At 37.7% G+C, this 17,424-nt stretch overlaps 1 protein-coding gene across 1 annotated transcript; it reads left to right on the forward strand.

Annotated features, from left to right (window-relative positions):
- The first annotated feature begins 361 nt into the window (after positions 1 to 361).
- On the forward strand, positions 362 to 14,734 carry LOC149414034 (UDP-glycosyltransferase UGT5-like). Its single transcript, XM_089644096.1, has 8 exons — positions 362 to 502; positions 1,274 to 1,352; positions 2,190 to 2,379; positions 3,724 to 3,918; positions 5,945 to 6,149; positions 8,704 to 8,923; positions 9,471 to 9,690; positions 14,446 to 14,734. The coding sequence occupies exons 3-8, from the start codon at positions 2,213 to 2,215 to the stop codon at positions 14,732 to 14,734; spliced, it is 1,296 nt and encodes a 431-aa protein (XP_089500222.1). The 5' UTR covers positions 362 to 502; positions 1,274 to 1,352; positions 2,190 to 2,212.
- Positions 14,735 to 17,424: the final 2,690 nt, after the last annotated feature.

A 17,424-nucleotide genomic window follows, 5' to 3' on the forward strand; every position in this document is an offset into this window, starting at 1 on the left:
TGCTGGTGGCAGCCTTGCTGGCGGCCTGTTGGGGCTGCACCCTCTCATACAAGATCCTGGTGCTGGTGCCTGTATTCGCCAGGAGTCACCACAACCTCGGTAGGGGGGTGGCAGACACCCTGCACGAAAGGGGACACGAGGTACTATCTATATATATAACCTAACCCTAACACTAAAGCAGTGCTGGTGGCAGTCTTGCTGGCGGCCTGTTGGGGCTGCACCCTCTCATACAAGATCCTGGTGCTGGTGCCTGTATTCGCCAGGAGTCACCACAACCTCGGTAGGGGGGTGGCAGACACCCTGCACGAAAGGGGACACGAGGTACTATCTATATATATAACCTAACCCTAACACTAAAGCAGTGCTGGTGGCAGTCTTGCTGGCGGCCTGTTGGGGCTGCACCCTCTCATACAAGATCCTGGTGCTGGTGCCTGTATTCGCCAGGAGTCACCACAACCTCGGTAGGGGGGTGGCAGACACCCTGCACGAAAGGGGACACGAGGTACTATCTATATATATAACCTAACCCTAACACTAAAGCAGTGCTGGTGGCAGCCTTGCTGGCGGCCTGTTGGGGCTGCACCCTCTCATACAAGATCCTGGTGATGGTGCCTGTATTCGCCAGGAGTCACCACAACCTCGGTAGGGGGGTTGCAGACACCCTGCACGAAAGGGGACACGAGGTACTATCTATATATATAACCTAACACCTAACCCTAACACTAAAGCAGTGCTGGTGGCAGCCTTGCTGGCGGCCTGTTGGGGCTGCACCCTCTCATACAAGATCCTGGTGCTGGTGCCTGTATTCGCCAGGAGTCACCACAACCTCGGTAGGGGGGTAGCAGACACCCTGCACGAAAGGGGACACGAGGTACTATCTATATATATAGTTCTAACCCAAATCACCTTACCTATTCCAACATATCTTGTGTATGTTTTCACGAAGCTGTAAGTCAGACTACAGTTGTGGCTCGGTGTTTTCCTGACCTCATTAGCCAGCTGGCTATGAATCGTAAAACTATACAGTATTCAGTATACTACATGTTATCCCAATTTGGGAGGCGGGTATGGGTACCGCCGCCCCGGGGAACTAAGATCTCCAGTCCTTATTATTTCTATCCTGTTCCACGTAATCTAATCTACCTTTTCATAGGATTTCCTCTGGGTATATCCACTGGGTAACTCAGATTAGCATAATTTTTAATTTCATGACCAGAACATAGCAGTCTTTAACCCAAAAATCATACTTCTAACATTTATTTTCTTATTCCAGATCACGTTCGTGAGTTGTTTTCCCTCTGCCAAGTCCCCCCACAGAGAAATTGGACTTCCAGAACTCTTGGCCGTTAAAGGTTAAACATTGATTACATAAATAAACGATACCCACAACCAAACAACATTTCAAGTTGTTCACAATATATAGAAAGCTGCTTGACCGACAATGACGTTTGACGACGTTGCATCGACGATAAGCTAATTTTTTTATATTTTGCATTTAGAGGTTAGCTTCACATTTAAATTTAAGGCATTTCTACCTTATTTTATTTTAATTTTTTATTAACTTCCTATTGGGCTTATTACAAAATAAAAATATTTTTTTAAATTTCCTGAGTGGACAGGCTGTCCAAATTTTATTTGATTATTTTGTGTTATTTCACAAATTACTAATTTAAAACAATAAATGTGGAATTCCGTAGTACATTATTTTGATGTATCTCATAAGGTGCCAGCGTTAGCAATGTAAGCGCCCGTAAATATTTTTTTAACGACTTGATTACAAAACATCAACCTTTCTCTACTTTATTTAAATATAATATGAATGAATTATATATGTAGACTTTTCGTAATAAATTCTCTAAATGATAGTGAAAATCCTATCAAAATCCGTTGCGTAGTTTAGAAGAACTAAGCGCACAAACAGATAGACTCAGATAACGACATTGTTTTAAACTATTTAGAGATAACTAGTTATTTTATGCATATAAACAAGTGTTTGCAATATTTACATATATTTTTTTTATTTTACGAATATAAATTTCAAGGGTTCTTTAAAACTAGTAATTTAATATACTATAATTCAACAACAATTATTTTACAAGCAATAATTATTAGCCTGAAACACTCATCCACATTGAAAAATCTCCTGATAAAAGATACATGACGCCAACGAGACGTGATAATGTTTGCAGATGACAGCACGATTAACTTCGAGATGGACAGTGCATCCTTGTTCTCCAGGATCATGACGCTAAACAAGATGATCCCGAGCATGGTGGAGGCAGGACTAAAGAATAAGGACTTGCAGAAGCTGCTGAACGACCCAACAGAGAAGTTCGACTTGGTCATATGCGATCACTTCATGAACGAGGTGTTCCATGCGTAAGAATCAAATTGCGCTTATATGTATCATTTACAGTGGAATTATAATACTGAGCTAATTCGATCAGACCAACTTACTTCATGTTTTACTGTTTCGTTCTTCCTAGTTTTCCGTTCTTCCTTTCGTTCTTCCTAGTCTTCCTAGTTCTTCCTAGTCTTCCTAGTTCTTCCGTTCTTCCTAAATTATCTTCATTTTTCATTGGCTGCTATCTCTATGCATGATTGCAATATTCTACCCGAACTAAATGCAAGACACTTTCTAGATATATGGTCGTATTAGCTCGGTGGTTAGAGCACTCCCCCTGCGAGGAAGAGATCCCGGGTTCCATTGCTAGATGCGAATTAGTAATTTTATATACGATCATTTTGCTTACTATGTAATTAGAGTTACGTTCATTTGAGAGTTACGATCATTTGATTACGATTATTTGATTACGATCATTTGTTTACGATCTTTCGATGATGATCATTTGATTACAATCATTTGATTACAATCATTTGATAATGATCATATGATTACGATCATTGTATTACGATTATTTGATTACGATCATTTGATTACGATCATTTGATTATGATCATTTTATGACGATCATTTTATTACGATCATTTGCTTACGATCTTTCGATGAGGATCATTTGATAATGAACATTTGATTACGATCACTGGATTACGATCATTTGATTACGATTATTTGATTATGATCATTTGATTACGATCATTCGATTATGATAATTTGATTAAGATCATTTGATTACGATCATTTGATAACGATAATTTGATAAAGATCATTTGATTACAATCATTTGTTTACGATTATTTGATTACGATCATTTGTTTACGATCATTTTATAACGATCATTTGTAACGATAATTTGATTAAGATCATTTGATTACGCTCATTTGATTACGATCATTTGATTATGATCATTTGATTTAGATAATTTGATTATGATAATTTGATTACGATCATTCGATTATGATCATTTAATTACGATCATTCGATTATGATAATTTGATTAAGATCATTTGATTACGATCATTTGATTATGATCATTTGATGATCATTTGATTGCGATCATTTTGATTACAATCATTTGTTAGTTACGATTATTTAATTGCGATCTTTTTGCTTACGACCATTTTGCTTATGATCATTTGAGAGTTACTACCATTTTGGTGACAATCATTTAAGAGTTACGATCATTTGATAACGAATATTTAGATTACGATCATTTGAGAGTTAGGATCATTTGAGAGTTACGATCATTCGAAAATTACCAATTACGAGCATTTTGTTAACGATCATTTTACCTACATCACTTTCGACACGTTCCTTTGCAGTATCGCGGTGAGGTACAACTGCCCCTTGGTGCTGCTATCTCCCACCACGCTGATGCACGTCTTGGCACGGGACACGGGCAACCCAATTTGGCCCGCCACAATCCCCAATGTGCGTCTCAGCGCCACGGGCAAGATGACCCTCAAGGAGCGCGTGGTCAACACGGGCATGGCCGTGGTCACGGAACTCATTAACATGTAAGATCATCTATCAAACGATTTAAGGGTTACTTTCTTAACCTCATTCCTTGGGCTGACTGATGGGAGCCATCAAACTGTTGATACATAGGCGTATCCTCAAAATGCCCAGAACAGAAGAGTTAACCAATTTCACAGTTAAACCAATTAAACAAAATATATTATTCTAATTATTATTGAATGTCATGAATATCTGAAACAATTCCTTTGTGGTTTAAAACTTATACGTCCAAGAAAAGAAAAAAACATGCCGTTTTTAAATTTTAACGGTGTTCCACAGGGCTCGAATATGGGACCAGCGTTGTTTCTTGTTTAGTTAAACGATATTTGCATGGTTTTTATGGAGCCATGGTTTTATGGCAGATGGTCTTAAAAATAGAGTTACGCAGTTGCACCAACGATTTACAGCTAAAATACATGAATTACCTAATTGTACGGTTTAAAACCAGCTCAAAACAATTTATTATGAACTTTGTCAATCATGGGGAGGAGTAAATTCTTATAATAAAGATTATCCTCAAACTACCGATCACAGGCAGCTCGGATGAAATCTTTAGGAATATCTGTTTTATGGACATTAGGCAAATTTATGCCAAAAACATACTAGCATACCACTTCAAACACAAAACTGCTTTTGACAATGCCCAAACTTCTCGTGATACTAGAACCAAAGGACATAATCTCTTACTAATCACTTTCGCTAAGACAACTTTTGACCAGAGAAATTTTAGATATTTTGCAATAAGACTACACAATGCTCTCCCACTAGCCATTAGACTGGACACACTTTTTTTTAAAATATGAAACAGACACCCAGTCTTGGATCATCAGCCAAGACAGATCTAAGATCAAAAATTTTATAAAAACCCCTTTATAAGTATGTATTCCAACTATGCTGATTGACCTCTGTCATTTAATTTTATGAAATATTGTTATATATGTTTTCTTAAGTTTTACTGCTTATACATATTAACTTCCATTTATTATTTCATTATCTATTTTATCTTAACTTTTTCATATACATTTATAATATTGTTATCCCTGTAGGATAACCTACACTTTCTATATGTCTTCACAGTTTAAAATTATACGACTTTATAATTTATATTTTATTTATTTATTTATTTATTCATTTTCGGGAAATCGACAGTTTACATTTAATCAGTTTGTACATAAGTCTTATATAGTAAAATAAAACCAATTATGGATTTCCTCCTTGTGCCTTTAACTGAGACAGCATAATTTGGAATAAGTTATTTAAATTTGTGAGAAAGGAATATGAATTAAAAAAATTATACAAAACAAAGATTATATAAAACGAAAAATTTACAAAACAACACATTTATAGCCATGGAGAGAGGTTGTAGATATAAATCAAATCATAATAGAGATATAAACAATAGAAACATAAACATTATTCACAAACCATCAGAGAAATATTTTTTTATGGACCTCTTGTATTTGGTAAGTTCGCAACTGAAAATATCAACCTTGGATAATACGCTTTTGTAATTATTGCATAGTCTGTTCAGGCAAGAATTCTGCTTAGAGTTCGTTTTGCTTTGATCAACCCTGAACAGGACACAAGAGCGTGTTGAACGCGCAGGTACATTAAATGGAATCTTGTTTAGCAACTCTGGGCATTGAATATTATTGTTAACTACTTTATACAGGAAAAGTGCATCCTTATGATGCCTCCGTACACTCAGTGAATCAATTTTAAAGTATGAAGCTGCCTCTGCATAATTATTAAATATATATGATATAGTTATGCATGTATCAAATAATATGTAAATACTCATTAATGTATCCAATACGTCTGTCTCGCCACGCGAATATCCTGGTGAGACAGATATCGAAAAACACCTGTAAAACAACTTTATATTGATAATAAAAAATAAATAAAAACTATGTGGAGAAAGTTTCGAACTTTAAATCAGATTCACTATGTGTAGTAAGGCATCACATAGATGCAATATAATTGTCGTTATCTGGAATAAGTAAGATTAATTTATTTGGTTTATAGTTTCTTGTTCGCACCCACGCAAGGAGCTCTGTATAAGAAGTATTTCCCTGCTGAAGCCGCCAGGATACCGTTCTCTGAGTTGAGGACTCGTGTGTCCGCTGTCCTCATCAACACACACTCCTCCTTCGGGACACCTCGTCCCCTGCTGCCGAATGCCATCGAGGTCGGAGGCTATCATCTCGGACCCATCAAGCCACTACCTAAAGTGAGTTTATAAACTTAAGCCTTCAGGTTTTAAAATAATTTTACCAACAAGTCCCAAAGACATGGTGAAATTTAACTGAATTTCGGAATGTTCCCGAGGTATCTAAAATATGCTATATATATTGCTTATTTTTGAAGTTGTCGTTAAAAGAAATACCATTTTAGAAACTGGATAAAATTATCTTTTCAATGTTTGTATTTGATATAAACATTGAAAGTTTTACAGTTTTAAATCATATTTTTTTAATATCAAACATGAAAATGTTAAAAAAACCTACCGAGAATTTTGTCTTGGAACGTCCATAAATTTGTAAGAATTCAATATGTATAGAACACATTCCTTTTGTGTTTTTTGGGTTTTCCAATAAGAGGTGTTATTTTGATATTCAATCGTAAAAGATCAATGGTTTCGTTGCTTGTGTGGCACGTAGCGCCGTCTTGTTGAAAGTAAACGTTGTCCAGATCAATACCATCCAATTTCGGCCATAAATAATCATTAATCATCTCTCGATAGCGCAATCCATTCACTGTAACTGTTGCTCCCCTCATTTTCGAAAAAGTAAGATCCAATGACTCCGCCGGACCATAAACCTCACCAAACAGTCACACGTTGAAGAAAAAGAGGCTTTACAACAATAAGTCTTGAGTTTTCCGAGCCCCAGATGCGACAATTTTGCTTTTTGACGAAGCCACCAAGGTGGAAATGGGCCTCATCACTCAAGGTGATTTGCATTTGATTCACTCGAGTGAATTTTAATAATTTCAATACGTTGTTGAAGCGTGTATCGTTCCATTTTTATTAATGACGTAGTTTTTACTTGTCAAATGTTAAAAAATGACAACTTCAAAAGTAACATCTACCGAAATAGCGGGCTATTCAAAATAACACCTCTTATTGGAAAACCCTGTACAATAAAAAAATAATACTTTAACTTTCAACTATAAATGAAAAAATCCTGACGATTCGTAATCATGCACTTTGACATTTTTTATTTATTTTATGTATTTAATTCGGTATAAATATTTGATACAAACTGAAAAGAATGATTATTAATAACGAACAAATGACCTATCTACGCATTTTAGAAAAAAATATTGAAATACTTTAATAATGTATGTAAGTCCCTGTCAGGTCTGTCTTTCAGAGGCTCTAATGCAGAGGTTCCCAAAGTGGTCTATATGGACCCCCAGGGGTCGATATCGGCTTGCTGGGGCTCTATGTCAGCGAGAAAAAAATTTAGGGGTCCACAAGATTCAAATGGGGGTACATACGAGCGGACCCCCTTTCACCTCAAGTCAACATTTAGGAGTTCCGTAAATGACACAATACACCTAACACAAATATAATAGACTGAGAAATTACTTATTTCATATTTGTATTTTTATTTTTCGTAAAGTTGTTAATTGAGGTATATAAAAAGAGAAATATGTTCCTTTTCTCGTCAGAATTAATATATTCAAGCAAAACATTGCACATTGGAAGCCGCGAATTTTCCTAGTTTCCCAACTTGTTTTTGTAAAACGTCCAGGGTAATAATGACGTTCAACATTTAAATGTACTTCACACAGACTTCAAAACTAAGTTTGAGGATATTTTGACCATGGAAATGGAACGTTGAAGAATCGGATATCATTTGACAAGAAGAACTGACCGGAATAAGCACTGACAAAGAACTTAAGGTTAAACGCAACGCTCGTAATATTCTACGTGTTCTATTGATGGCGTAATTAATTAATTTGATCAAAATTCGCTTTTTGCAAGGTATTGCTTTACAGTATTAAGACAAATTATATGTTTGCGACCGCATATACGCAATATGAATATGAATAAATAGTTTTGTCCATATAAAAACTCAATTCTATCGAGAAAGGCATGCAAATACAATATTGGATTGAATAATCGGTACAATATTGTATTTGTATGCCTTTCTCGAAAGAATTGAGTTTTTAAACGAACAAAACTATTGATTCATATTCATATTGCGTATATACGGGCGCAAACAAATGATTTTTCTTAATATTGTAAAGAAATACTTTGCAAAAGCGTATTTTAATAAAATTATTTAATTAACGCCATCTATGAACACGTAGAATATAACAAGCGTTGCGTTTAACCTCAAGGGGCAGTTCTGTATGGCCAGCTACAGAAAGAAATTCCCGTTGCTTATCCTGCTTCATTTTCATTTGGTGTAATACCTCACAAGGGTGCCCCTGTCTGCACAGTGTAAATACAGAGCAACTATATCGCCACCCGGTTGTTGGACAGGCAAAGGAAGGGAATCTTTTTACGAAAAAAATAAATGATTATCACATGGGACGTTAATTGTTTTTGGAAAATTCAATATTCGGCAGGCAGAAGGTCTACGGAATTTTTTTGGCACTTTGCACTTAACCACTCTGTTCTAATGGAATATGATGTTTGTGGCTAGTAATGTTTATCTTATATGTCTGAAACACCAGTTTTTCAATGAATTTGTGAATTAAATTATATATTTTTCCACTCATAACTTTTCATATTATATATGCTCTCATTATTCTGTTTTCTCACCCACCAGGATCTTCAAGATATCCTAGACGACGCCAAGCACGGCGTTATCTTCTTCAGCATGGGAAGTAACCTCAAGAGTAAAAATCTTCCCGTGGACACCAGGGATGCAATCATCAGATCATTGTCCAAGGTGAAGCAGATCGTCCTTTGGAAGTTTGAGACAGATCTGCCCGGCAAGCCTGACAATGTCATCATCAGGGACTGGCTACCGCAAATGGACGTATTAGGTAAACTCCACATGTTACTAAAGTTCAATACATTGTGGTCTCTCCTCAATCCATCCCGTCCTTTCACGCAGTCAATCTTCTCTGCCTAGTAGTAATCTTGTTAAAAATGTACGAACCATTAGCAAAGTTCACCACCAGTTACTTTAGAGGCTCCTGCCTAGCACCTAGCGGTCAGAGGTAAAACTAGGGCTAACAGATAAAACAGATGTTTTGCCTTATCAATTGGCTTTCTTTGACAGTGTTTGTTTACAATTAGCTTCTCAATGTGTTTTACTTGGTTAGATTATAAAAATCCTCGCCGACTGGATTCCTTCTTCTTCTCTCCTATAAAATAGTAACAAGCAGTCATTATGGTCTACAGACCATTAGTAAAAGTGTTTTGTTCCAGGTCGGGAATAATTTAACTCTTTGTAACATTAAATAAAGTGAATTGCAGTTTTGTGCAGTAAAAACAAAAAGAACCATGCGTCTGTTATTGAAGACTTCATCAAGCCCAAACAAATCTTAACAAATCCATTACCGATTGTCTTGTATTCTTATATTCCAGCGCACAAGAACGTCCGCCTCTTCATCTCCCACGGAGGCCTGCTGAGCTGCATTGAGGCCGCCAGCACTGGAGTGCCTCTGCTGGCCATACCCATCTTCGGGGACCAGCATTATAACGCTAAGGCCACTCAGGAGAGAGGCCATGGCCTCGCGCTGCAGTACAGTAACCTCACAGAAGCTTCTTTGACCGCCACACTCAACGAAATGCTGACCAATGACAAGTAAGTAATATTGATACGGTCTGCATATCTCCGTAGGCCATAATATACTCATTGGACTGGCTTCCACATTTCACCTGATTCCCTTGACAGTAGCTAAGGGATTGCCCTGAAACAAAATTTGTTAGTTGCATATTAAAGTTAATATGTCAATCTATTAGTATGTTAGCCAATTCGGTATTTGGGAGGCGGGTATAGGTACCGCCGCCCCGGAAACCAACGCCTCTGCCATAAGTTACTGCAAATGGTTCAACCGGATCGAGAGAAACTGGTTGAGGGAGGCCTTTTGACCTCACCGGCCGGATGGTTTCTGATGCTGGTTTCACATAAAAAAATTAAAAATAAACTTATTACCAGCGCATGTTTATCCCTTATTTGTTACGTTATCACGACTATCAACACTGGAGGTTATCCACCGCTTACCCGCCCTGGTATAAGTAACAGATGGTTACTCCTTCAGGGCTCTCACAAGGACTCTAATTTTTTTTGTTTAACGACTCTACATTTATTTTAAAATGAATCTAGACCTCCAATGTCCCTGCATAGTGGTTAGGCTGCGGGATGCCTACAATATTACACAAAAACACAAATAACAATATTAAAATATGTACAGGTATAGTAAAATAAAATAGGCCTAAAAATAATACAGGACGAAATAACTGCTTAAAGCCTAGGCCATCTGTAGAGAAAGAAAAAAAAAAAAGAAAGGAAACACATATACATTCATGTTTATATTGTAGGAATCTACGTTTAAACATATATAAATATTACCGGAGAGTATTACACCCGTCCACTGGCAGTCCCATCGAGAATGTGCATGGCGATCGGTCTGTCCGTACACAAAGAACGACTACCGCGCCTCTCCGCCGGATTACCTGATTATGCCCTGAAGAAAAAGTATGTGGGAAGGTTGGGGGCGTGCCCGAAGACCCTAGGGACTAAGTGAGCGTCAGGCATTCGGAGGGTGGGCGGAAGGTTGTCGAGCTTGCTCGGCCATTCCTCAAGCCCGCCATGGCGATGGGGGAGGCGCAGTCGACTCTGTGTGAACACTTGTCCGGTGTAGGAGGCGTCTGATTAGGCAGGGACGAAGTCTATTTCACACCCAAAACGGGTTGAAGACGGTACAGGACGATTAAAGTTCAGTTCCGGCTTACTGCACACACTCCTAATGATATGTAAAGCAAAAGAAAGAAGAAAAAAAATGATAAAGGACAAGTTAATTAAAAACTCAAATTATATTAATTAAATTCATTGTGACGGATTGAGCGATGATGTCATCACTACCATCGCTCAAGGGGTCAGTCTCGGATGGAATCCTGCTTAAATAGAAACAATCATAACAAAGGAAATAATTAAAATAATAGCAGTTACTATGGAAAGAAGAGAAGCATTAACAGACAAAATTAAAAAGAAAACAGCAAAAAAAAAAAAAAAATCAAATATATAATGCAAAGGTGATTGCAAACCTTAATATAAAATGAAAATAAAAAAAGAAATATACAGACATCATAACGAAGGTAATATGAGAGCAGGAAAAGAATTAACCGAGGAAACCAGAAGCAGTCACACATGGCACCTGAAACTCTGAATGATTTTAATCTAATCAGCGACTCTAAGATCAGGCCATCTCTCTACCCAAACCTTTGTAAACTTCCTCAGGCACTCAAAGTTCACCTTATTCGAAACGAGATCGGCATTCCATACCGGTCTTGTGATGACGTTCAGACCTTCCAACATTTCCTCTCTTGCATCCGTCAAAATCTCACAATGCCACAGAATATGCTCGGCAGTCTGGTCAGTATTGCCACATGCGCAGTTTGGATGGGGGGACAGGGCGAGACTGTGAAGTCTCCCCCTGAATTCCCCATGCCCGGAGAGAAGTTGGGTCACATGGTGATCCAGGTTTAAATATGCCCCTTCCATTCTGAGTTTAACAGACGGGAAGAATGAGTAAGTCCATCTTCCCGAATTTGACCTGTCCCATCGCGCTTGCCATTCACTCAGCGTTATTTCATGCATCTCTCTAAGAAGAGCAGGGAGAGACACAGATCCGCCTGGTATTAAGTTAACACCTAGGTGAGTAGCAGGTCTTCCTCTGATAAGCTTCTTCTTTGTTAGCACCTCCCTAATTTCTAAATCAATTGGCAATATGCCGGCCAAAACTGGCAAAGCGTCCGAGGCAACTGTTCTATAGGCACCAGAGAGTGCCAACAGGGGGATTCGCTGGCCCCTCTTGAGTGCCGACTGGATCAGTACATTATTCAGGCGGTGCTCCCACACAGAGGCTGCATAGGTGACTTGCGACACATACACCCCTCTGTATAGAAGGCGAAGCGCTGGAGAACGCAATCCCCACTCGGCAGTTGAGATCCTTCTCAGTTTCAAGAAGAGGGCTTGGGCCCTGCTTGATACACTCTTGACATGTGCCAAGAAAGAGGACGATCGATCCAAGAGAACGCCTAAATACCTAGTGGTTTCCGCAAATTTGATGTTTGAATCTCCCATTTTGATGCAGGGATTTCTCCCTCTATTGAGGGAGCCCTTCATCAGGAGACCCATGGTCTTTTGGGGAGCGAAGGTCAAACGATTTCTCTTACCCCATTCTAAAATTGCACTTAAACCTTCTTCAGCTTTGCACTCTACTTCTTTTCTGCTGTTCCCCGAGACCAAAAACAATTTGTCATCAGCGTAATCGACCGAGATACATCCCTCAGGCAAGGGCAACCTGGAGGAGTCGTCAAACAAAATGTTCCAGTAATCTGAAGCAAGAACCGAACCCTGGGGACAACCCATATTTACCTCCCGTTCAATAGTGACATCCCCGTACGACAGAATTATAGAACGGTTGTTGAAATAATCTGCGGTTATCTTGAATAACCTTGGAGAGCAATTACGCGATTTTAGTTTAGAGAGTATCATCGGCCACCACGCATGATCGAAAGCACCAGTGATGTCTAAGAAGACCCCAATCACATACCTCTTAGGGCAAGCCTTCACCCATTCAAGCGCATATAAAATTGCGTGCTCCGTAGACATACCGGGGACGAAGCCAAATTGTCGATCGCTGGGTGGTGACAAAGTTTTCCGCAGTTGGCATCTAATCAGTTTTTCGAGTATTTTTCCAAATACAGGCAGCAAGGTGATGGGCCGGTACGCCTTGACATCTGTCCGGGGCTTATCATTCCCTTTTGGAATGACACGGAGCACGCCTTTCTTCCATACTGTGGGGAAAACTCCCCTTCTCATGCACGTGTCCAACACCTGGAAGAGCTCCTCCTTGGCGTAGATCCATACATTCTTCACTATTATGCCATTAAGTCTGTCGAAGCCTGGTGCCTTCTTTGGATCCAAACCCTTAATAATAGCGTCAACCTCAGCAACAGTTATATGTAACAAATTATCCTCCTGGGCGAGGTTCCTGGGCGGAAGCCGTGACAGATTTCTAATCTGTTTGTGATGGTCGCTTTCCCCTATTACAGAGTCTAAAGGGACTAACTTGCCCAGAAGTGTCCTGAGCGTAGAAGCCACGTCTACACTCTCAACATCCCATCACGACTATCAACAGCAAAAAATCGTCGTTATTTCCGCCTATCGACTTCACTGTGCTAAACCCTCTTATTCTGTTAACTAACTAACTAAACAACCGTCACGCCGTTTCCCCGCAGAGGACGGACCGCCAAACAACTCGGTCTTAGCACACACTCCTTGCCTCATTCACATTCATACATCGACTCATACATACTCTTCTATTGTTCTGACTCTTGACATGGCCCGACACAAGTATCTGATTAACTTGGACGCCACGTTTTTCTCGGGCGTCCCTGACTTCTGCTACCATTCTTATTTGCATCGTATATTCTCCTTACACTCATTCTACATGCCCAAACCATCTAACGGCCGCTGTTCCCAATCCTAATAATCAAATTCTAAGCGAATCACCACTGCACTACGTAATTCCAACACACAATAATTGCTTAAGCAAGCCGCCCAGTCCAAGCCAGCCGGACAGTTGGATTAGCCATAAGCAATATTTAAGGAAAACACTAGTTACAAAAAGTGTCGACAGAGTGAAAAAATACCGCGAATCAATGATCAAATGTCGTTCCTTTCAGTTTTTTGTGTTGCATTTGTCATTATCATTTTGTGTGAAGTTCTTCGCACGCTTTGCTTTGATCTCCATTTTAAGGTTTGTTTGGGTTTGTTTTGCTATCGCACGGAGAAAAAACTTACGTCGATCTGTCAAATCAAATGGGAAGTACCGATTGTGGCATCACGTTCAAGTTGTCACTTTATTTTTAATATATTATATACGTTAGTTTAAAAAATATGAAATACCAGTTTATGAATAACGGTATTTAAAAGAAGTAATGTGTATTAATAAGAGCTACAATAATTAACTCTTTAATATTAATTTAACATAGAAAGTTTTTAATTTGATGTAATTTTATTGTCTATGGTAATGTGCGGTAGTGTGTGGGGCTAATTAAGATTTTCAAAGATAAAATGATTGGGAACAACGCATATCGAACGTTCCCTACAAAATGCTTAAAAATCGCTTGGCTGAGCAAAAACAAAAATTTGAACTTAGATAACGATTAAAAAGTTGGGAACAGCGGCCGTAAGCGTCCCTCTCTTGATCTCTGTTAATGGTAGAAAACCATGGCATACCGATTCCGAATGCCCATTGAGGACTCGGAAAGTGAAATGAGAGTCTGGTAAATGTGCAACGATATAATTTTTGTATTTTAACTATTTCAGATATACCAGGAAAGCACAGGATATCTACCGCCTCTTCCACGATCGTCCAATCTCCCCTCGAGACCTTCTGATCTTCAACGTGGAGCACGTGATCCGTACTGGTGGAGCAGCACACCTGTCCCCACCTAAAGTCAGCCTGTGTTCCTTGTTACTGCTGGACGTTGCAGCAGTAGTCCTTCTGCCCCCGCTGCTGGTGCTCCTAGCCATCTGCTGCTACTGCAAGAAGCGACGCTGCTGCAAGGCCAAGAAACCAGAAGAGAAATCCACAAAAAAGCAGAAAAAGATCTGAAAATATTGATATATTTACAAATATCTAATAAATGTTTGATTTAAAAATAAAAATTGTATAAGACTTTTGTAATATATCTAATTTTGTATCAACTAACTGATATAAACTAGATGTACCTCTCCACGCATTGCTGTGGCCCACTCTGTATGTGCAGATAGAGAAACAATGGCGCGTTTTGCTTTTACGTCTAACAGATATCGCTGTTTTAAAGAAAAAACACAGGTGGCATCCATACAGGGTGTATCGGCACGTACCCGACAAACTTTAACCAGCTTTTCCTTAGCACATTTGGAGTAATAAATGTTATTGGCACTTTTCTGTCCAGTAACATTTTTTTTTAATAAAAAATTTACTATTCATATTTTCACCACATGTCACCACTGTTTTATCCTTTGTCAAAGTTTGAAAACCACCTGGCAATATTTTATTCGAGTTTCGTTGAATAATATACGTACGTACCTACATTAGCGCGCTTTTACGATCACAACGAAATGGCATGGCACCATTCGTCTCATTTTTAGCTATTATTATTTAGTGTGTATGAAAGAGCGAACACGCTTTTTGACACACTTGCTAATAACAGCTGTTGAACACGAGAAACAACGCCAATGACAGTGACGGAGTGTGGATTTTTTTTATCATTTTTTGTTTTTAATTGAAAAAAAATGTTACCGGACAGCAAAGTGCCCATAACATTTTTTACTCCAAATGTGCTAAGGAAAAGCTGGTTAAAGTTTGTCGGGTACGTGCCGATACACTCTGTATAATATAGATATATAAAAACACGCGTATTCGAATGCAACGTTGTGTCAAAATTTCAAAGCAATCGGTGAAGAAATTTCAGAGATTTAAGATTTTGAACAAACGATCATTTAGGACAAGTTGTTTCGGAGAATTTGAGCAATTCTTCAAATTTAAAAGTTAAAAGTTCTGTGAAAGATTTTTTTGCTAAGCAACTAGCCTATAATGATATTATAACAGAACTTGAATAGACTTTCACAGAACCCTAAATCTATTCTTTAATCCTGGGGCGGTTTAAAAATTTGTCAGCCACTAATACTGCGGTTATTACGACAGGTATAGGTACGCAGTACGATTATAAGTAACGTTTTCTACTAAGCTATTCTTATTCCTTTGTATTATCTATTATGAAGAAGACGGTCCATGTTTTATCACTTATATCTTTAAAAAATGACAATAAAATGTTTAAAAAAAAATAAAAAAAGACAAGTAGTTATTTAGTTTAAAAATTTATATTTTGCGTGTAAAAATCTTGTTACAAATTACTATACATTACACATTCCTACATCATGTGTTGACTTTACAACATTGTTAAGAGGGTAAATGACAAATTACACATATATGATAAATAATTAAAATTAAATTAAATAAATATTCATATTAAATCAAACAAATAAAATATCATCAAAGAAGATAATACTTATTTATATAAACGAAAAATGAGACAGAACAAGACACATAAAAAATAAAAAGTTATTTGTATCAATTGGGAATCAAACCCGTGATTAACGTCTTTATCCACGCGACCATTGGGACATAATTAATATACGTCATATTTGTCGATCTCATATTTCAAATTCAGAATTGACAATTTTATCTTCAAACTATTTTTTTCCATATTTTTGGCAGCTATCTTTTTTAAATGAACACAAAGATATAAAGAATTGGTTTGTAACCTAGATAGTGTCTCGGATAAAAATATAATATTTTTATTTATATGGGTTACCTATTGAATTTTTTTTTTGACATGGAATTTGAACAATTCATCAAATTTCAAAGTTGATTTTCAAGCTCTGTGAAGGTTATGTTATTATTTCAGTTTTATGAAGCAACTGGCCAATCATGATATAATAATAGAACTTGAATAGAACCCCCATAGAACTTGTAAATCTGCTTTGAAATTAGATGAATTATTCAAATTCTGTTGAAACAACCCCTCCTAAATGAATGAGTCTTTGATTTCCAGTCGAGACCGTTTTTTATATTTTCTGTCTCTTGTTCTGTTTCACGTTTAGTTTAGATTTGTTAGTTTTAACTTCTTCATCAATGATGTATTACATTTATGGGTATAACTTTAAAATTAAAGAAAAGTTGTTCCAATTAAAATTATAATTAAAAACATAATCACTAGGTAACAAATGGGTAGGTACTCCATTTCAAAGGGCATTTATAAATAAATTATATTAATTCTTGTGTTGTGTGGCTGATTGTGCAGTTAGCAACAATTCGATTCTTGAGGCACTGCAACGATGTTCATATTCGAATAGACAAAAGTGGTATTTCATTCCAAAGTTTTGATAAAGAATAACTGTAACTTCCTTCAAATACAGCAGTTTTATGTCTGGAGAGAACAATTAAATGGTATATTTGGCGTGTACTGTGTGTTTGTGAGTCACGGGTGCAGTCTACGTAGGTAAGCATTGTAACTCCGGCGTCAACAAACACTTCGGACATGATGAATAACTGTAACTACCTTCAAATACAGCAGTTTTATGTCTGGAGAGAACAATTAAATGGTCTATTTGGCGTGTACTGTGTGTTTGAGAGTCACGGGTGCAGTCTACGTAGGTAAGTGTTATAACTCCGGCGTCAACAAACACTTCGGACATGATGAAAAACTGTAACTACCTTCAAATACAGCAGTTTTATGTCTGGAGAGAACAATTAAA

Source organism: Hesperophylax consimilis, chromosome 20, assembly GCF_061612785.1.
Source record: "Hesperophylax consimilis isolate HC1 chromosome 20, BYU_Hcon_1.0, whole genome shotgun sequence".
Taxonomy (NCBI): Eukaryota; Metazoa; Arthropoda; class Insecta; order Trichoptera; family Limnephilidae; genus Hesperophylax; species Hesperophylax consimilis.

Bases quoted from the DNA above. Each gene is read 5' to 3' on its own strand.
- LOC149414034 (XM_089644096.1), top strand. From the start codon at position 2,213: ATGGACAGTGCATCCTTGTTCTCCAGGATCATGACGCTAAACAAGATG. The intron at 3,919-5,944 runs GTAAGATCATCT...TTTGGTTTATAG, and splicing joins GTCACGGAACTCATTAACAT to TTTCTTGTTCGCACCCACGC. The intron at 8,924-9,470 runs GTAAACTCCACA...CTTATATTCCAG, and splicing joins ACCGCAAATGGACGTATTAG to CGCACAAGAACGTCCGCCTC.